At 43.8% G+C, this 22,208-nt stretch overlaps 1 protein-coding gene across 1 annotated transcript in view; it reads left to right on the forward strand.

Annotated features, from left to right (window-relative positions):
* Positions 1-21,910, forward strand: part of LOC309560195 (zinc finger FYVE domain-containing protein 1-like) — a 54,148-nt gene extending 32,238 nt beyond the window's left edge. Inside the window, exons 5-12 of the mRNA XM_082263768.1 lie at positions 2,387-2,495; positions 3,806-3,903; positions 7,481-7,598; positions 12,020-12,190; positions 16,280-16,457; positions 19,315-19,422; positions 21,370-21,817; positions 21,869-21,910. Of these exons, the coding sequence (XP_082119894.1) occupies positions 2,387-2,495; positions 3,806-3,903; positions 7,481-7,598; positions 12,020-12,190; positions 16,280-16,457; positions 19,315-19,422; positions 21,370-21,602 (1,015 nt within the window). The 3' untranslated portion in view covers positions 21,603-21,817; positions 21,869-21,910. The remainder of the gene's footprint in view (positions 1-2,386; positions 2,496-3,805; positions 3,904-7,480; positions 7,599-12,019; positions 12,191-16,279; positions 16,458-19,314; positions 19,423-21,369; positions 21,818-21,868) is intronic.
* The last annotated feature ends 298 nt before the right edge of the window (positions 21,911-22,208 follow it).

The raw sequence follows: 22,208 nt of genomic DNA on the forward strand, positions 1-22,208 counted from the left end.
GAAAGCAATTTAGCTGTATTAAACCATAGATAATATGAATGCATTTATAAAGCGGCGCTTGTCCTACTGGGGAACAAATGAATCACACATCATCGGGATGGGTTTGTACACCACTTTCCATCTGTGGTTGCACTAGGTGGAGAGTGCATGACTGCTGCATGAAGCACACATTTACCATTTACAGTTAGGTCCACATATAATTGGACACAGGCACAATTTTAGTTTTTTTCAGGTATTTACCAAAACATATTCAAGCTATAGTTGTATAATTGATTTGGGCTGAAAGTTTATTTGAGGTTAGGTACATCCAAATCAGAGGAAGGATTTAGGAATTACAGCTCTTAATAATAGCCATTCCCCCTTTTTCAGGGGAACAAAAGTAATTGGACAATTGAATCAAAAGCTGTTTCATAGCCAGGTGTGGGTTACTCCTTCATTATTTCTTCATCAATTAAGCAAGTAAAAGGTTGATTCTAAGTGAGGTATTTGTAATCTATTGCTGTGAACCTACATCAAGGGTTCAAAGGTGCTGTCCATGCAAGTGAAGCAAGCCATTGTATGGCTTCAAAAACAAAACAAATCCATCAGAGAGATAGCAGCAACAGTTTGGTACATTCTGAGTAAAGAAGAACGCACTGGTGAGCTCAGCAACATAAAAAGACCTGGACGTCCACGCAAGACAACAGCGGTGGATTATCGCAGGATCCTTTCTATGGTAAAGAAAAACCCATTTACAACATCCAGACAAGTGAAGGACACTCTCCAGGAGGTGGGCGTATCATTGACAAGGTCTACAATTAAGAGAAGACTTCACGAGAGCAAATACAGAGGGTTTACCACAAGGTGCAAACCATTCATAAGCTTGAAGAATAGAAAAGCATGATTAGACTTTGCCAAAAAACATCTAAAAAAGCCAGACCAGTTCTGGAAAGGCATTCTTTGGACGAATTAAACTAAGAATTATCTGTACCAGAATGACGGGAAGAAAAACGTGTGGAGAAGGCTTGGAACAGTTCATGTTCCAAAGAACACGTCATCTGTAAAACATGGTGGAGGCAGTTTGATGGGATGGGCATGCATGGCTTCCAGTGGCACTGGGTCATTGATGATGTGGCAGAAGACCGAAGCAGCTGGATGAATTCTGCAGTGTTTACAGATATACTGTCAGCCCAGATTCAGCCAAATGCAGCAAAATTGATTGGACAGCGCTTCACACTACAGATGGACAATGATCCAAAACACACTGCAAAAGCAACCCAACAGCTCTTGAAGGAAAGAAGTGGAATATTCTGCAATAGCTGTGTCAATCACCTGATCTCAAACCAAATGAGCATGCATTTCACTTTCTGAAGGCAAAACTAGAGGCAGAAAGACCCACAAACAAAGAACACAAGACAGCTGCACTTAGAGCCTGGCAAAGCATCAGAAAGGAGGAAACCCAGTCGTTGGCAATCTCCGTGGGTCCCAGACTTCAACGGCTTGCCTCAACGTGTTTCACAGTCAGTTTGGAGCTACTTCATCAGGAGTGTCATAGGAGGTAACATCTAAGTTAGTTAGATAAATAAATAAAACTATTATAAGAGGGAACGCATATACAAAGCATACTTAAGGATCTTACATTTACATCCATATTTCTTATTATATAACATGTACAGTATGTATATTACAGCTTTCTGTCTAACAGAAAATCCCTCCAACAAGTAAAGGTAGTTGTAGGGGTGGGTACTCAAGGAACTGGGAATGCCCCCTCCAACTATCAATAGGTAGGGTAGATTAGGACTATGATGATAGATAAGTAAAGTTAATAATAGCCTGGGGCAGGACAAACTAAACAATCAAAGTGATTAAAGGTTAGTACACACGGGCCGAATATTGGCTGGTTCAACAGGAGCCAGCCGACGAAGAGGCGGTGGTGCCCCTATCAGAGCACAATAGCACAGCGGGGTAGATCGCTATACTAACATCACCATGCAGGTTTAAGAGATATTCATTTTACCTACAGGTAAGCCTTATTATACGCTTACCTGTAGGTAAAAATCACCAAGCGGGGTATACAACCGCTTTAAGCAAGCATGGTTAATCATTGTCCCTATCAAGAAGCTGGTCCTGAACTATGATGTGCAGGTAATGCTGGAGTGAGTGAATGTAGACAGGAAGAACTCATCTTAGCATTGAAGGAAAATAGTGACATTAGTTTTAAATGAAAAATAAAAATCCATGCCAATTGTTTATGCTACACATTGCTTTAGCAAACTAAATGTTGTGCAGTTAAGAGTTCACAAAATGTCAGCTCCCCCTTTATGTAGCATGACTTTGGAGCAGTAGTATTCTCTGTTAATCAGTACATTAGTTTGTGTTCTTTAAACAATTTCTTTATAACCTACAGGACACGCTGCAAGAACAGGATGAATCATATGAAGGATGGAGTCCCTCACCTGGCAGATGGTTTGTGCCAGTTTGCCCATGAATATAACAATAAAGTTTTGATCTGTAAGGTAAGTTTCGCTTTCTGTTCTTTCTGACGCCTGTCAAATCGTCAGGAAGTAATGGAAATACGAGTAATACAAATCTCTGCTTTTGTTAAAATTATAGAAACAACTTTGATTAAGGGCTCCTTTGCTGATTAGCATAGCTGAATGGTCCAGAATTGTGTCTTATGCACTTGAGGCTAGATTAAACACTTAAGGACCGGAAAGTTTTACCTCCTTAATGACCAGGCCACTTTTTGCAATTCGGCATTGCGTTATTTTAACTGAAAATTGCGCAGTCGTGCGATGCTGTACCCAAATAAAATTGATGTCCTTTTTTTTTTCCCACAAATAGAGCTTTCTTTTGGTGGTATTTGATCACCTGTGCGATTTTTATATTTTTGCGCTATAAATAAAAAAGAGCGACAATTCTGAAAAAAAACAATATTTTATACTTTCTGCTATAAAACATATGCAATAAAAAAAAATTAAAAAAAATCAAATTTTTTCATCAATTTAGGCCAATATGTATACTGCTACATATTTTTGGTAAAAAAAAATCCCCAAAAATGTATATTGATTGGTTTGTTTAAAAGTTATTGCGTCTACAAACTAGGGGATGGATTTATGTCCTTTTTTAATTTATTTTTTGCTAGTAATAGCGGCGATCAGCGATTTTTAGGGGGACTGCGACATTGCAGCAGATAGATAAGGCACCTAACTGACACTGTTGACACTTATGTGGGGACCAGTGACATTACTACAGTAATTAGTGCTAAAAATATGTACTGTTACTGTACTAATTACACTGGCAGGGAAGGGGTTAACACCAGGGGGATCAAAGAGTTAAGTGTGCTCCTAGGGAGTGCTTTATAACTGTGTGGGGGATGCACTCAATAGATGAACACAGAGACCTGTGTTCCTAAATAGTAGGAACACAGGATCCCTGTGTTCATCTGTGACAGAACGGCGGTCTGCCTTTTCACATAGGGAGACGGCCGTTCTGTCTCCATGGGGAGCGATTGCGGGTGTCCACCGGACCCCTGATTGGCTCCCCCTCTGGCCAATCACCACGTGTGCGCGCCTCCGGCGGCCACTGTCTATTACACGAGACGACAAACAGGTATGTCGTTTCGCGTAATAGAGCCGACCTGCCGCAGTAAAACTATGGCGACTGGTCGGCAGGCGGTTAATAGAAGACAAAATATTCTTCATTTTGGATAGCAAAATAAATATAAATACTAGAAATATATACGGATTAATAAAACTTGAAGAATTCAAGTGGATCTTTCCATCTAAGGCTAAAATAATTATTGCTTCTTGTTCTTTTTCAATAGCGATGTTATGAGGGTGGAAGAGAGCTGATTGTAATCCCCAAAAGTGTGGCGTCCACAGACAGTCCTTTGCTGGGCCTTGCGAAATTTGCTTGGTCTGGGTACGTTGTCATTTTTTGATTTTCATTTAATGTACTGTTGTACAGATGTCACATGTTAAAGGTGGATTCCAGATATGTTTTTGTTTTTTTCAGCACAACTACATTGGTCCAACATGGGCCAATGTAAATATACATATTTCCTACCTGGCTGATTCCGTGGAAGCAGAGAATCAATGTAGTAGCCACCATTGTCTTGTGGGTCTTGTGCCAAGTGGCTGCCCTGCTGCATAGTAAGCACAGAGGGTCACTCGCTTGATTTGAGTGCCTTTCAGAAAACATCTTGCATTCTTCTCAATAAATGCAAAGCATTCTCTGATTGGACGAGGTGGGTATTGCGACAGTACTGCCCACTTGTCCACCTGGTCCAGTCAGAGAACACTTTGCATTCATTGAGAAAAATGGCATCAATGCCAAGGGAATGACCACCTGTGGTTACTGTGCAACAGGGCAGCCACTCAGCACAGGAGCAGAGCACCTGGAAAACAATGAGGATCAAAAATGTAGCCTGGGGTACTGCAGGGATTCTTCTGTTACAAAGGGGTCAACCAGGTATGAAATATGTATATTTACATTAGTCCAAGCTGGACCAATGTAACTGCAAAAAAAAAAAATCCATACCTGGAATTCAGCTTCAATTATGTCCATTTAGTAGGTTTGTGTAAAATGATCGATTAATTCAAAATTAAAGGTCTTTGCACCACATTTTCATGCATTACAGTGCCTTGGAAAAGTATTTATACCCCTTGAAATTTTCCACATTTTATCATGTTAAAAACGTAAATGTATTCTATTTTTTTTTTTTTTTAAATAAACTTTATTTATTGAAAGTTTGTACAAAACAATGATACAATAAGATAAATTAAATATTGGTAAAAGAGGAACAATACTAGAAGTATGAGCCCCCGTTCACACTGGGGCGACCTGTCAGGCGACCTGGTCGCCTGACAGGTCACCGTAGGTCACCTGGCATAGAGAAGCTGTGGACCCGTTCTAATAGGAGCGCCACAAGTCGCTCTGACTTAGAAAACCCTAATCTTTGGGCAATCCTACCAAAGATGAAGGAATGTACCAAGTTGGGAGCAGCCACATCAACAACTAGGATCAGACCCTGGAAACACCTGAGTAAGGTGGGAGGTTGTTCTGTACCACCTAATCAAGAATTTGTACAAGGATTCTTTAATGCGAGTACTGATGGGCCAGGTGCACAATTTTCTGGATCTGTGGAGGAGAAAACTCAGTCCCCAACTACCTCTCCCATTCTTTGATAAAATATGGATTTGTCTGTGAATATGCCCCAAACACATACACATACTTATATATGTGTGATAGAAAATGTCTAGAGTCTAAGGGCCGTACACACCAGGATTCAAAGGGGGATAACGTACCCTGTGGGCGTAATGTCCAGCTGTAATTTAAAAAGTCCAAATGACCATGCCTCCAGGATGACATTGATAAGTCCCCATAACAGTTGCAGAATAGCCACTGGCAGTAACTGCCCCTCAGGAGCAAATTTAACGCGCAATGTATTTTCATCCGTACCCCAAGAGCAGAAAAAAATGATATCCTCTCCTGGGGGAAACCACGGAAAGCGACTGAGAGGTGTCAGTGGGGAAGTCCTAGTAGTGTACTCCCCTTGAATAGTCAATCTATCCCATACCGTGATGGTCACCTGGGTCAATGGAGATGTCCAGTCTGAAAGTCTTCTGTCAACCACCTGTATCAGTGGAGCCCCGGCCACGTAAATGTATTTTAGTGGGATTTTGTGGCACATATTTGTGAAGTGGAAGGAAAAGGATAAATGGTTTTCAAATTTTTTTACAAATAAATATCTGAAAAGTGTGGCCTGCATTTATATTCAGCCTTCCTGAGTCAATAATTTGTAGAACCACCTTTCACTGCAATTACAGTTGCAAGTCTTTTTGGGTATGTCTCTACCAGCTTTGCACATCTAGAGAGTGACATTGTTTTCCCTATTTTCTTTGCAAAATAGTTCAAGCTCTCTGATTGGATCGATAGCATCTATGAACAGCAATTTTCAAGCCTTAGAATCTCAATTGGATTTAGGTCTGGACTTTGACTTGACCATTCTAACACATGAATATGCTTTGATCTAAACCATTCCATTGTAGTTCTGGCAGGTTACATACATAGTATTACATAGTTACATAGTAGGTGAGGTTGAATAAAGACAATAGTCCATCCAGTTCAACCTGTGTAGGCATGTGTGGCTGTAATCATCTCCCATACCCCTGAATGTTCTGATCCTTGAGATGTAAGTCTAAGAGTCTTTTGAAAGCCACCATACTACCCGCAGAAACCACCTCTTGTGGTAGAGAATTCCACAATCTTGTTGCCCTAACAGTAAAGAACCCCCCGCGTTGCCTGAGGTTAAAACGCTTCTCCTCTAATCGCATTGTATGCCCTCGAGTCCTCATGCAATCCCTTCGAATGAACAGCTTTTTTTCTAAGGTTGTTGTCCTGCTGGAAGGTGAACCTCAACCCCAGTCTCAAGCCTTTTGCAGACTAATAGGTTTTCTCTTAAGATTGCCCTGTGTTTGGCTCCATCCATCTTCCCATCAACTCTGACCAGCTTCCCTGTCCCTGCTGAGGAAAATCATCCCCACAACACACAACGTGATGCTGCCGCCACCATATTTCACAGTGGGGATGGTGTGTTCAGGGTGATGTGCAGTGTTAGTTTTCTGCCACACATAGCGTTTTGCTTTTAGGTAAAAATTTTCACTTTTGGTCTCCTCTGACCAGAGCACCTTTTAAAACATGTTTACTGTGTCCCCCACTGGCTTCTCGAAAACTGCAAACAGGACTTTTTATGGCTTTCTTTCAACAATGGCTTTCTTCTTACCACTCTTCTATAAAGGCCAGATTTGTGGAGTGCACGACTAATAGTTGTCCTGTGGACAGGTTCTCCCACCTGAACTGTGGATCTCTGCAGCTCCTTCAGAATTACCATGGGCCTCTTGGCTGCTTCTCTGATTAATGGTGGACGGCCTTGTCCTAATAGGCTTGCAGTTGTGCCATTCTCTTTCCATTTTCAGATGATGGATTGAACAGTGCTCCATGAGATGTTCAAAGCTTGGGATATTTTTTTAAAACCTAACCCTGCTTTTAAACTTCTCCATATTTTTATCCCTGATCTGTCTGGTGTGTTCATTGGCCTTCATGATGCTGTTTGTTCATGAAGGTTTTCTAGCAAACCTCTGAGGGTGTCACAGAACAGCTGTATTTATACTGAGATTAAATTACACACAGTCTATTTACTAATTAGGTGACTTCTGAAGGCAATTGGTTCCACTAGATTTTAGTTAGGGATATCGGAGTAAAGGGGGCTGAATATAAATGCACGCCACACTTCTAGAAATTTGTAAAAAAACATTTCTCATTCTCTATCCTCTTCACAATTATGTACCACTATGACAAAATGTGGAATATTTGAAGGGGTATGAATACTTTTTCCAAGGTACTGTAAGTAAAGTCCACAGTGTTAAAACTGAAAATTTGTATTTCAAATTTTGACAAATATAATGAGATCCAGAACTTCTGTATATCCCAACTGCAGGTATGTCTTGGAGTGCCGTGTTTGCGGGATTATCTATCGTAGCCGGCAGTACTGGTATGGAAATAGAGATCCGGATGGATCTGTTGTACGACAAGAAGTTAGACACGTCTGGTCAGAGGTAAATGGATGTTGTCCTATTCAGCTGTGCTATATATTAGAGAAGGATGATGATTAGTGGTAAGTAAGCATCTCTGTATGTGTGCACGGACCATTATTATTTTCTGGATGTCCAGCAACAGCTAGGCTGCTTACCTAACACTGGATTAGCACCGTTCTCTTCTGCATTTATACACCACAGCCATTAAAGATAACATTCTGAATATATAAGATTGTGTGAAACGATGTTAATCTTCTCCTCAAATAAAACTAAGAGGCTTTTTATAAATCTTATACATTCTCTAAATACGCCTTTTTTTCTTTTAGCTGTATTACATAGATTCCCTTTTTATAGAAGAGTTTTTGCCTGACCATATGATTACGGTATATAATTCTCTTCTTACAGTATACAAAGGCAACTTTTGTTTTTCAGAAAGTATCAAAAACCCAAAGAAGTAAATAATGGCTGGTAAAAGTACATGTAGACAAAATGGCCATTGTTTAATCTGAGAATGTTTGGCTTTGGTGCAGTGATTATCACATTTATGTGTGGAAGCGGAAGCCCCAGCAATTGTTTTGGGGATATTAACAGAAAGGCCAGACTGAAGTTTGAAGTTTGTTTTTGCCCAATGTAATTGTGTTCCTGAGATATGTCAGGCACTCTCCCTATTTACCTGATGCTTGATAGTTTGGCATTTGGATCATATAAGGCTTCCTCTGAATGGCTGAGCAGTGCTCAGCTTAAACCAATTTATGTTCCAGAAATGGGATAAGTATTGGCCATGTTGTCGGAACACAGCGCTGTATACTGTATGTAGCTGATGCCGCATACAGCCTATACAGCAGTGACAGCAAGCACACCTGTTGTTGAAGGAAATTGTTTAGATTTAACCACTTAAGCCCCGGAAGATTTTACCTCCTTCCTGACCAGGGGGTATTTTGCGATTCGGCACTGCGTGACTTTAACGGACAATTGCGCGGTCATGCGACGCTGTATCTAAACGAATTTGGCGTCCTTTTTTTCCCACAAACAGAGCTTTCTTTTGGTGGTATTTGATCACCTGTGCGATTTTTTGTTCACGCGCTATAAACAAAAAAAGAGCGTAAATTTTGCAAAAATAGCAATATTTTTCACATTTTTGTATATGAAATTCCCCCCAAAAAAAATGTAAAAATCAAAATTTTTTAACATTTTCGGCCAATTTGTTTTATGCTACCTATGTTTGGTAAAGAAAATCGCAAAAAGCGTATTTTGATTGGTTTGCGCAAAAGTTATCGCGTTTACTAACTACAGGAAAGATTTATGTCTTTTTTTTTTTTTTTAACTAGTAATGGCGGCGATCTGCATTTTTTTTTTTTTTTGCGGTGCTGCGACATTGCAGCGGACAGCTCGGACCCCGAACTGACATTTTTTACACTTTTGGGGGTACCAGTGACATACTACAGTAATCAGTGCTATAAATATGCACTGTTACTGTAAAAATGACACTGGCAGGGAAGGGGTTAACTTTATTGGTGATTAAAGGGTTAAGTGTGTCTCTAGGGGCGTGATTCTAACGGTCAGGGGGCGTGGCTTGTAAGATCATCACAGAGACATACGATCCTACATAGCAGGATTGCATAGCCTCAGTGATGATCTTATGGAGAATGACAGACGGCTGTGTTTACATCAGCCGTCTGTCTTTCTCCCTCTCCTGAGCGAGATCGCGAGTGGCCGGCGGACAACGGAGTCGCCGGTCACACGCGCAAGGAAGGAAGAGAAGGAGCGGGGGCTAGAGCGCGCCGCTGGGGGTGCAGCCTCGCCCCCTACAAGCTCGTGGGCAAGTGACGTACCCATACGTCACTTTGCCCAGGAGAGGCTGACTGCCGCAGTACATAGTCGTGCGCCAGTTGGCAAGTGGTTAAAGTGGATGTAAACCCTCACATATACCCAGTGAAGTAAGCAGCCTCAGATGATACACAGAGATTAAACAAATCTTCCTACATACATTATTTTTTTGTATATTTGCTCTCTTCAGCTTTCTAGATGGTTTAGAAAGTAAACATTGTGTTAGAGTTTTTTCTTCTTGTTCCAGCACTGGGTGTGGAGTCTTGGCATACACTGTGTGTGAGATGATTACAGGAAAGGCACATAACCCCCCCTCCACATAGGCAGAGGAGGGAAGAAACATGCAGAACTGTGCTGTGAATACACCTGATCTCTGCTAATCTATCTCTATACACCAACCCCGACACAAATTTCCAGCTGCTTTTATCTCCTGTGTCGTAGAACTTGTCAGATGTTATCATGCTGATAACAGAGGAACGGAGCAGCAGAAAGACACAAGACTTTGGGTTTTGGAGAGAGATAAGTAAGCACTACAGAAATATGTGCCCAGGGTAAATTTCATGAATGGTGTTTACATACACTTTAACTATATAAAGTTAAATCAAACATGGAGTTTGGCTTTAAGGCAGAACTAAAATCTCCTATCCAGGAAGCTGCCATCCTAACCTCTGTTTGACCAGAAGTTGCCATGGTGCTGCTCTTTTGATCAGTTATAACACCAGCCATTTGATGGCTTGACAGTTTGGTTGAGAAAGTAAGCAACGGGGACAGTTATCATTCACATGCCTTGAATATAATTGTTTTGGAAAACAGTTAAATTGATGGGTAAAGTGGAAGTGTAGGCAAAAAACTTACTATAATCCTACTCTCTCTCACATTCTAAAACTAATCTATCTAGCCCTGTAAAGAAAAAAATTGCTGTACTGACCTGTTCTGCAGCCACTCCCGTCCGGTCCCATTCTGTGCTGTCAGTGGCAGCTTCACTGTGTAGGTGTGAGCAGGAGAGGCAGCTAACAACAAGAGCCCCATAGAAACTCTATGGGTGACATCATTTCCCAGCTATTGCTTCTCTCCTGGACACAGCATCTGCAACCGGATCGGCTACAGAACAGGTAAGTACAGCATTTTTTGCTTTACAGGGCTAGATAAATTAGTCCTCATTAGAATGTGTCAGAGAGTAGGTTAGTTTTTGCCTAAACTTCCACATTAAGTTCCACTTTAAACAGCTAAAATAAAGAGCTTGTATGCAGACATGTAAAGTATCCACTCTTTCCAGTGGGAAACATTTTGTTAGCATTTTGGAAATCCCTGTATATCACTGTAGACGGATACCCATAGCAATGAACTTCTAAAATTTCTTAAAGCGGAGTTCCTCCCCCGCCTCCAAAAATTAAAAGTCAGCAGCTACACATACTGTAGTTGCTGACTTTTAATATTAGGACACTCACCTGTCCTGGAGTCCAGCGATGTCGGCACCCCAGCCGATGTTTCCATCTGCTGTCGGGTGCTCCCACCGCCATTGCCGGTAAAGGAACTCGGCAGTGAAGCTTTGGGGCTTCACGGGCGGGTCCCTACTGCACATGCGCGAAGCACGCTACAGATTCGGATTGGCTCAGCGGCGGAGGGTAGGAGGAGGGGTCCTCTCTTCGCCGCGGCGCCGTTCTCGGAAGTGGTGAATGGTACCTACAGGTACCCGTTTCCCCCCCCCCCCCCTCCCCCCTTAAAGGTGCCAAATGTGTAGGAAGCAAATGAGCGGAAGTTCCACATTTGGGTGGAACTCCGCTTTAAGATATACTGTATATAAAGGCAAAACTTTTTTGTGTTGGATAGAGTAGTGAAGGATTAAACCACCTTCCAATTTTTTATTGCTCTCTGTGTCCCACTGCATAGTTTTACCATCTGTTTGTCCTGGTGACCATTGTCACCAATAAATAACGTACAACAAAATGCTAAATCTTACCATTGTCATGAGAGAAAGAGGTAAGGAGAAATCTTCTAATCACTTTGAGGTTTTGCTGTTGCTCTCTGTTGCATTTCAAGGACAGAAGGTGAAGGAAAGTCTACCCAGCAAGGCACAGACATAAAAAAACTGATTCCCTATTCTATTAAAAAAACTAAACAAAATATGTTTTGGCTATACATACACTATAAGGACACAATTTATATCTCTGAAGCCTTTGTGTACATAAAGAATTATATAGGTAGTAAGCACAATGCATACAACTTGACTTATGGGAAATATGCACCATTAACAGGAAGTTGAACGTTGAGAAAAAAGTTGCTCATTCCCTATAGGCTATACCCCGGAACTGGGCATTGGCCATTTAGTTTAGTTTTGCTGGCTAGTAAGGCACTCTCATTAAGCAATAAGCTGGTGGGCCAAGAAGTCAAGGCCTTCATAGTAAAGTGAAAGTAATCTCTGATGGATCACATGTGAACCATTTTCTGGATAATAGTGGTAAAAGCAGGCTGATGGTGCAGGCCCTTAATCAGGATTTTTGGTTTGAGAACATCCGAGTGGAGGAAAGGTTCAGATTTAATAGACCAGTATCAGACCCGTGGCTGAGTCAGATGTGTACGCTTTATTACTCCTGTAAATGTGTTTTCTGTTACAGAGTGATTCTTACTCCCTGGACCAACACAATGCAGCCCAGCGTGTGCTCGATGGAGTGAACTTAGTCTTCCAGTCTGTGAATGAGTACAGCACCGGCCCCACCAATATGGTCACCTCATGGCTAATCGATAATGTGGCTCCTGCCTATTGGCGACCAAATGCTGAGATTACTGTAAGTTTTTTCCTTCCTCGAGTGTCCACTTTTTATCTAATTTTGTTTTTGTAAGCTGTTTTTGAATAAAAAAGCAAGTTTCTCTTTCGTTCATTGACGGACACAGCTCCTGATATTCATAACCATTGTTTTTTTTCTGCCCCCTACAGGAATAGGACACTGGGCAGAAAATAATTCTGGCTACACCCATGGGCAGTCCCGGGGGAATAATCCCTCTCTCTGCTATAGCCAATCAGTTTTTTTTCTGCCTAGTCAGGAGTAAGGGCCTATTTCCTTGCTGGGATCTTTAGTCCTGCCAAAACTTTTTAGATAGAAAATGTTTTTCTCCTAGATTTTTTCCTGTGAGATCTACAATCAACTGCTGGACTGGGCGACAGGCTGGATAATCTACATCAAGTGGTCACCCCAGTTTGCCCAGCGAGCGCGTGCAGAACTCAGCTCTGTGCTAGGTTGGCCGCGACATACCCCCCTGGACAGGAGCTGTCCTGTGAGGTAAATGTCTCGTGAGGGCACATACGGTCGGGTTTTAGCCTGAGTCGCAGAATCCCTTCTGGCTGATAGCCCCCCATTTCGATGGAGAGGGGTTCTGTCCGGAGCCTGGTTCCTGGTATGGTGAGTAGCTGTCCCCCCTCTTCCCCTGGAGAGTTTTGGGGTGGACGTGGGCCCCTCCTTGGAACGGTCGGACCCCCGGGTTCCCCTCCTTCCCGCAGGCAGCCCCCTCCCTTGCCAAGTCAATCATTCTGCTCCCCCCTCCATGCAGGGGCTATTTGGGTGGTCTGGCGACTTTCCTAAGATGGGGGCAGGGCACTAACTGGCGATGGGGGCAGGGGGGCTGCGCCGCCAGTGACCAGACAATCGTTTTGTGCATAGGGGAGTTGTATCTGGTGGGGGCTCCTGCCAGGGTCCCTCGTCCTGCCAGGATCTGTCCTTGAGGCCTGGTCTCCCTCCTGGGTCCCTGTACACCTCATGGTGTCGTGTGGGGCCACCATTTTGTAATAGCCTTTGTGTTTCTATACACGGCAGCCATGTTTGTGTAGTCCGGCGGCCATTTTGTTGTGGTTTGCTATTGGAAATAGCGGCAGCCATGATAGTGGAGCCCCGTGGGCGGTGGGAGCCCCTCCTCGTCCCCTGGTGCTGACTCCTGGATCATTTTACTTTCTGATCGCCGCACATGTAGTTCAGATTCTCTTGGTGGCTGCAGGTGCCTGTTTTTGTGGGTGGTGAGTCTGGTGGGGTCCTCTCCCTCTCTGCTCGCTTGGTGTTTTTGTGCCTGGAGACCAGATGGTGCTGCCAGCGCGTTGAGGGTTGTCCCTTAGCAGTGTTTTACACTTTTTTGTGGGGTCCACTTGGTGATTCATGGAGTCTTTGGAGCACATTTCCCCACCTGATCCACGCTCTGGGTCCCAACCATCCGCCCATGCACTGGCGGCGGTCCTGGAGTCCTGGGTGGAGATGGCTTGCGGGCGATGGGCTAGCAAAAAGCGCCCCCACCTTCCCCTGCCTCATTTGTCTCATCAGATCCTGGATCTGATTCGGCCTCTGCGGACGTGGGTCACCCTGATGGGTCTGTAACCACGTGCCTGGAATCCTCTGATAGTAAGGATGATTCCTCTACGTCTGCGACCACGCATGAAAAGGCGCTGGTGGCTGCACTGATTGTATCTGTGCATTAGACCATGAAGATGGAGGATGCAGCTGAAGCTGCGGGCGCAGGTGTCCTTTGGCCCTCACAAGCCATTCAAAGTGGCAAAGGTGTTTCCTTTCCCTGCCTATTTTGACAGAATTGTCGCTAAAGAGTGGGGATGACCAAAGCTTCCCCGTGGGGGTCCCTAAACGCTTTACTAGGCGTTACTCCCATGAGGAGTCCCTTCTTAAGGGGTGGAATGTGCCACCAGTGGTGGACTCTCTGGTTTCCAGATTAAACAAGGCAACCATGATTCCGGTTGAACAGTCCCCGGCCTTTAAGATCCAGCTGATCGAAAGGCAGAGGCTTTGGCTATTTCGGCAATGAGGCCAGTATTCACCATTGCCCTAGTGTCACAAACTCTGACTGAGTGGGCTAAGCTCACCGTGACCTGGAGAGGGAACAGCTCCCCCCTGCCTTTGCCGAGCTGGTGGACCAGCTGATCCAGGGGCTGCAGTTTATCTGTGAAGCTTCTTTGGATGCGGCTCCCCTGATGGCTCGCCTTTCTGTTTTGGCAGTGGTTCTTCGGCATGTTTTTTTGGCTCAAGTGCTGGTCTGCGGATCAGAGTTCAAAAAAGGCCTTGACTGATCTTCCTTTTCAAGGAGATCGCCTGTTTCTTCCGCAGGCTACTAAGGGCAAGGAACCTAGTTGTAGACGTGGGCCTTCCTTCTCAGCTCATAAGACGTTTTTTCATCCTTCAGGGTCAACTGACAAGGGCTCAAAGCCTTTCAGGGCCTCTTCTGAGGATCCAAGCGAACCTGGTCTGGCAAGCCGAGAGCGGGCTTCTCCAGACCTGGGGAAAAGGCTCCTTCTGCATGAAGGTGCGCCCTCATCCCTATCGGGGGTGGGGGGACTTCTTCACTGGTTTCATTCGGTCCGGCTACAAGATCGAGTTTCGCTCTTGTTCCCTGGCAAGGTTTTTTCCTTCCAAATTGTGCCTGTCCCCAGACCGCTGACAGGGCCTGTTTGGGGCGGTACAAGACCTGTTACTTCAAAGGGTGATTGTACCAGGTCCGACCTCTGAACATTTTCAGGGTTTTTACTCAAACCTGTTCACAGTTCCCAGGAAGAAAGGCAAAGTGTGTCCAATCCTGGACCTCAATGGCTAAACTGCTTTGTGCAGGTACAGAAGTTCAGAATGGAGTCCATTCGAACGGTGGTGGCATCCCTGCGTCAGGGGGATTTCCTCGCCTCTATCAATATCAAGGTTACCTACATTCACCTTCCAATATGTGCCAGTCACCGGCGTTTTCTCCGCTCCAGGATGAAAGATCGGTCCCATGGGACAGCAGATCCTTCCTGAGAGGAAGCTGCCAAGAAACGTCCTTTGTCCTTTGTGGAGTGCATGACTGATAGTTGTCCTGTGGACAGATTCCCCCATCTGTGCTGTGGATCTCCTGCAGCTCCTCCAGAGTTACCATAAGCCTCTTGGCTGCTTCTCTGTTTAATGCTCTCCTTGCCAAGCCTGTCAGTTTAGGTGGAGGCGATGTCTTGTAGGTTTGCAGTTGAGCCATACTCTTTCCATTTTCGGATGATGGATTGAACAGTGCTCCGTGAGATGTTCAAAGTTTGGGGTATTTTTTATAACCTAAGCCTGCTTTAAACTTCTCCACAGCCTAACAGAACAGCTGTATTTATACTGAGATTAAATTAAACACAGGTTGACTCTATTTACTAATTAGGTGATTTCTGAAGGCAATTGGTTCCACTAGATTTTAGTTAGAAGCATCAGAGTGAAGGGGGCTGAATACAAATGCATCCCCCTTATCTACATGTGGGGCGCCGGACGCATGGATTTCAATGGGTTTTTTTTTTTTTTTTTTTAGCATGTGATTAATAATAGGCTAAAAAAAAAGGGTGGGCTCGGGGTGCAGGAGCCCAGCCAGTTGTGTGAAAATAGCGAATGAATTTTCGCTATTGTCACACGGATCCTCCTCCTGGCCAATCAGAAAGCGGGTCTGAGACCCGTTTCCCGATTGGCTGAAAGGAGAAGCCATGGAGGAGGAGGAAGAGGAAGGAGACGCAGAAGACAGGGGGAAGAAGCCGAAGCCGCCATCGCCGTGTGCTGCTACTGCCTGCCCTCCCTCCACATATCCAGGCAGGCTGAGTGATCCGGCGATGGGGGGGGGGTAGGTATGGTGTGCGGCCTGGTGTGGTCCGGGGAGAGGGGGGTAGTATGGTGCGGTCAGTCTGGCATATCACAGCAATACACATATACCATGCCTTCCTGTAATGTACTTTATAAAGCATGTTATGAAACCTTTGTATCTTGTGAACAACCCCGAAATTCTCTCAATCACACACGTTCTACACTTTTCCATTTTCTCTGCATCTTTCCTGTGTTTCCTCAGTTTTCCTGATATGTTTAGTTCCATAATTCATGACATGTTCTATTCTCTTCTAGGCGTGTCATGGTTGCAGGAAAGAATTCATGCCTACTGAGAGGAAGCATCATTGCCGATCATGCGGAGAAGGTTTCTGTCACAGCTGCTCCAATCAGACTATGCCCGTTCCTGACCGAGGCTGGGGACCATCCCCTGTACGGGTCTGCAAGCAGTGTCACAATAAAGGGCCTGTGAAAAGTGAGTGACATGAAAAAAACCTTTAGCCTTCACAACTACTTGAAATAGATGAACTGGCATCCCTGATATCAGTGACATGTAGAGATTTTAAGAATCTCTACAGAAATTCTAGAAAAAGAAGTCTGAAGTTCTAAAAAAATTCTTACTGGACCAAATAGCTTTTTTCATTAACAAAAAAAAATATATATATTTTGTGTAATATAATCAAACAGGTATTTTGATAGGAGACCGTAGGACTTTATTGGATTGGGTATGGCAAGAGTGAGCACACCTGAATGTAAAAACATTCAAAATAGTTTATTAATAGATAAAAACATGAAACAGTTTCAATACATTACGTTGCTTTAGCAATGATGAATCAGATAACAAATCAGGGTACAATCATTGAAAGTCATATGGTAATACACAATCATAAGAAGTCATATGGTTCGACGCATTTTACCAATTTATTGTAAGGTGGCTTCCTCAGGAACAAATGTGGTTGATTGATGTATCCTTTAGTCACAAAAGAATGAAACATATAAAAAGATATACGAATCAATTGTTTCTATTTAGAGTAGAATGTGCTTTATATCTAGCAAGACATAAGCACATAATGAGATTTAAATGCTCACCTAACAATCAAAGATAGTTAGCATTGAGATCCATGGTATCAAGTTGACCAAAGCATCAGAGGCAGAGATCCCCCATGAGATGACCCTGGAGGGGGTCAAAGATGCGAGTATGGCATTGTGGATCGGACCAACTCCATAACGTCCCTCTACTCTAAATAGAAACAATTGATTCGTATATCTTTTTATATGTTTCTTTCTTTTGTACATAAAGAAGGCCTAAGCTATAAGGAGATTGCCAAGACCCTGAAACTGAGCTGCAGCACGGTGGCAAAGACCATACAGCCGTTTAACAGGACAGGTTCCACTCAGAACAAGCCTCGCCATGGTCGTCCAGTGCACGTGCTCATCGTCCTATCCAGAGGTTGTCTTTGGCAAATATACATATGAGTGCTGCCAGCATTGCTGCAGAGGTTGAAGGGGTGGGGGGTCAGCCTGTCAGTGCTCAGACAATACGCCGCACACTGCATCAAATTGGTCTGCATGGCTGTCGTCCCAGAAGGAAGCCTCTTCTAAAGATGATGCACAAGAAAGCCTGAAAACAGTTTGCTGAAGACAAGCAGACTAAGGATATGGATTACTGGAACCATTTCCTATTGTCTGATGAGACCCAGATAATTTGGTTCAGATGGTGTCAAGTGTGTGTGGCTGCAACCAGGTGAGGAGTACAAAGACAAGTGTGTCTTGCCTACAGTCAAGCATGGTGGTGGCGGTGTCATGGTCTGGGGCTGCATGAGTGCTGCTTGCACTGGGGAGCTACCATTCATTGAGGGAACAATGAATGCCAACATGTACTGTGACATACTGAAGCAGAGCATGATCCCCTCCCTTCAAGGACTGGGCCGCAGGACAGTATTCCAACATAAGGACCCCAAACAGAACTCCAAGATGACTACTGCCTTCCTAAAGAAGCTGAGGGTAAAGGTGATGGACTGGCCAAGCATGTCTCCAGACCTAAACCCTATTGAGCATCGGTGGGGCATCCTCTAAAGAAAGGTAGAGGAGTGCAAAGTCTCTAACATCCACCAGCTCTGTGATGTCATCATGGAGTGGAAGAGGACTCCAATGGCAACCTGTCAAGCTCTGGTGAATTCCATGCCCAAGAGGGTAAAGGCAGTGCTGGGAAATAATGGTGGCTGCACAAAATATTGACACTTTGGGCCTAATTTGGACATTGTCACTTAGGGGTGTACTCACTTTTTTTGCCAGCGGTTTAGACATTAATGGCTATGTGTTGAGTTATTTTGAGGGGGACAGCAAATTTACACTGTTATACAAGCTGTACACTCTACTTTACATTGTAGCAAAGTGTAATTTCTTCAGTGTTGTCACCTGAAAAGATATAATAAAATATTTACAAAAATGTGAAGGGTGTACTCACTTTTGTGAGATACTGTAAATAATTAGCAAAAAAAGTTAATCCTGACAGAAATCACGTGTGGATAACTTCCCTTATAGTCTGCCTGTGCTGCCCTATTAAGTTGCACTCAACTATCTCTGTGGACTGTCACTGTACAACACCTTTCCCCTATGATATGGTGAAGAGGAAAGGGGAGCTGTTTTACTGCCTTGAAGTGACATTATTGGATACAGTAAAGTGAGAGAGTGTAGCCACCCTAGAGCAGGAAGAGTGTTACTGGCAGGGTCACCAGGTGAACATAGAAGCAGAAGACTGAGGAAAGATTGTGTTGATTCTAAGAAAGCATTTTTGTACTAACTTATTGTCTAAGACATAATAAAAATATTGAAAGACTAAGAGCCGGTTCACATACAGGCGACCCGACTTGCCGGGGTGACCTGTGAAGTCGCGGTGCACAGCGCGCACCGCGACCTCGGAGAGACATGCACGGACTTCATATCATTGAAGTCAATGCAGGTCGCTCCAGGTCGCCCCAAAGTAGTACAGGACCCTTTTTCTAAGTCGGAGCGACTTGTGTCGCTCCTATTAGAACGGGTCCTGTGCTAATCTATGGCAGGCGACCCACGGCGACTTGTCAGGCGACCAGGTTGCCTGACAAGTCGCCCCAGTGTGAACCGGCTCTGAAAAAATGCAGCCACTGGGCTTAGATACACTTTAATTCGTCTTTTGGCTTTAGATACTCTTGAAAGTTACAATGAATAACTACAAATGTTAAATATTAAACCTACTATTTTTCACCTCTCAAAATCGACATTGAATGATTTGGAGAATTTGTAGATTTTTATGCAATGGTTTTCTAGCATTAATGTCCTGATTTTATTTTCAGGTCAAAGTACTACTCAGGATGTTGGCAAAAGTTTGTTACCTCGCAAGGTGACAGAGATTGCTCAGAACTCATTGGACATGATGTCTTCTGCAATGAAGTATCCTTTGGGTAATATTTTTAACCTATGAGATATGATGTAAAGATAATTTTGCTCTGGAGCCAGTACACTTGAAATAAAACTGTGCCCTTGGCGGCTGTGCTACTGGCAATAAAAAGGAAGATAACGCTTCTAGAATTTGATTCAGTGCGAGATCTACACCTGTCAGACATGGACTCACCAGATGTGTTGCAGCTTCCATTCTCACGGCTACATTGTACAGATGATGAGGGGAGAAAAATGAACAATCCTGACAATGCTTCTGCTGTTAGCATGTTTGGGCTTGTTTTAAAGTGGTTGTAAATCTTTACATATACCCAGTGGAGTCACTGGCCTCAGGAGATACACAGAAGTTGAATAAATCCTCCTATATAAGTGTTACCTGGTTATCTGCAGTCCTCTGTTCTCTATATCCATTCAAAGTTCAGAATTTATAAAGCTTGTCTGTGCTGTCCGAAAACAGGAGGCAGAGAACTGATATTACACACTGCAGAGTTCAGTGAGAAGAACTAGAATAGTTGTTTGGAGGGAATGAACACACCCCTCCTCACACAGTAACAGAGCTGAGGCTTTCAATCACAGGCTGTATGCTGGAGATCCCTCCGCTTTTTATCTCTTGGTGTCCAAAAAACTTGTCAGAAGTGACTCATGCATATAGCATATAACAGAATGGGGCAGCACATAGAAACAACACTTAATGCTCTTGATTGATGCAGGTACATACTATAGAGCAGGGGTGTCAATCTTGATTTCAATGCGGGCCGCATCAGCATTATGGTTGCCCCTCAAAGGGCCAGTTGTATCTGTACACCAGATGTCCAGAGCACACCGCCCCCCTCCTTACATCAGATGTCAAGAGCCCCTCCACCATCAGAAGTCAAGAGTCCCTCACCCTCCCTTACATCACAGTACCCTTACCTTGCGCTGCTGCCAGGTAAAAGCTGTTGGTGGGGCTGGGAAGCAGAAAGTGCAGGGTCTGGAGGAGGACTAGAGGAGGGCTGGAAGCAATGGCTGGGGTCTGCTGAATGCTGAGACCAGGGGAAGTGGAGATGAGCGTGTGCTGCCGCTCCACAGAGAGGCACAGGATCCATAGGAGGAGTTCTGCCCTACTCTCTGCTGCCATCTGTTGAGACACGGTGGGAGCGGAAATGAAGAGCTGCAGGAGAGGTGTGAGTGCCACATAAAATGGCCCATGAGCCTTGTGTTTGATACATAGAGGGACATGCTTTGTTCATATTTCATGTCTGCAGTTTACAACCACTTTAAAGCTTGTTTTCTTCTTGTTAAGAATATGTAAATACCTAAATGACCATAGCCTGGCACAGATTCACTTTACCATGCAGGACTGTATATATAGAGCAGCCTTTTTCAACCAGGGGTGCCTTGAGGTTTCTTCAGGGGTGCCTTGGCAGAATGCCTAAAAATTGCTCAAAAATTGTATACAAACCATCATGTAGATAAAGCCTGCTGTTTAGTTGCACCAAGGCACAGGTTTTCATTGTGCACCATTACAATCTTCTAGCTGCCAGCATCCTAACAACCATTGGCATAATCAGTTGATAAGGAGGATGTCAGTCATCTGCAAAGCATCCTTGTTTGTCCCTCCCCTGCCCCTCGCCATGAGCACTGGGATCACATTAGCTGAGTGATGAAGAAAAAACTGAGGGAGAAGAGAAACATTGGAATACCAGTACCAGTTTGCAAAAGTGTGTTTGCTTTGGAAGAATAAATCACCTCTAATGTTGGGCGTCCTACTTGGACTTGTGAATGTTGCTGCATTATGTAACACTATTGGAATCATTTTTACATTTTAGAATGGAGTGCCTCGAGATTGTCCATTATTCTTAAAGGGTGCCTTGACTGAAAAAAGGTTGAGAGACACTGATATAGAGCACAAACATAGCATATATTTAAAGCCCTTATGTCATTCTCTAATGAAATCTCTCACTATTTTACAGATTTTGTAAAGGAAGCAGCACGTCCCAGCTACTGGGTGCCAGACCAGGAGATCACCAACTGCCACAGCTGTAAAATACAATTCACCCCTAAAATGTACAAACATCACTGCAGATCTTGTGGCCAGGGCTTCTGCCAGCTTTGCTCTGAATATCAGCGTCCGGTCCCCTCACGGGGGTGGCATCACCCAGTGCGAGTGTGTAAGACCTGCAGCCTGAAAAAGGAAGAGTTGTGAAGAGGACACTAACTTTAGTCCTGACGACTGGGAACAAGAGGAGGTGATGGCGATCAGGAGACATTTTAAAAACTGTTTCTGGTGCTTAGAAATCATGACTGGAGCTTTTCACTAACATAGGTGAAAACACTCTTGGGCTTGCAGAGCATGAGGACACTCTGTAATAATCACACCTGACCTAAAGCAAAGAGATTCTCAGTATATGAATGACTGGAGTGGTAGATTTGCTGTTGCTTCCACCTTCATGTTGCTAAATATATTTAAAGAAAACTCCACTGAAAACTGATATTTCAGATTTGTCTGCTTGAATCAGCAATATGCTTCTTAAAGTGTACTTAAACCCCCACCCAAAAAAAAAATGTAATCTATTGCTGCTTACAAATCCCTAGATGTGGTGGCTTTAGTGGTTTGTTTTTTTCATAAGAAGAAAATTACTGTTGATCTTGCCAGAAATGCAGTGTCCTTGTCACTTCCGATAAGCTAAAAACGTATAAAATGCTACCACTATTTTGTAAATTACCAATCCCATCAGTCCACCATATAATGGAGATGAACAATGGCAAACCTGTTTAAAGTCCAGCCTGTGGGACAACATGGTTCACTCCA

This window comes from Pelophylax lessonae (assembly GCF_965119305.1).
Source record: "Pelophylax lessonae genome assembly, chromosome: 7".
Taxonomy (NCBI): domain Eukaryota; kingdom Metazoa; phylum Chordata; class Amphibia; order Anura; family Ranidae; genus Pelophylax; species Pelophylax lessonae.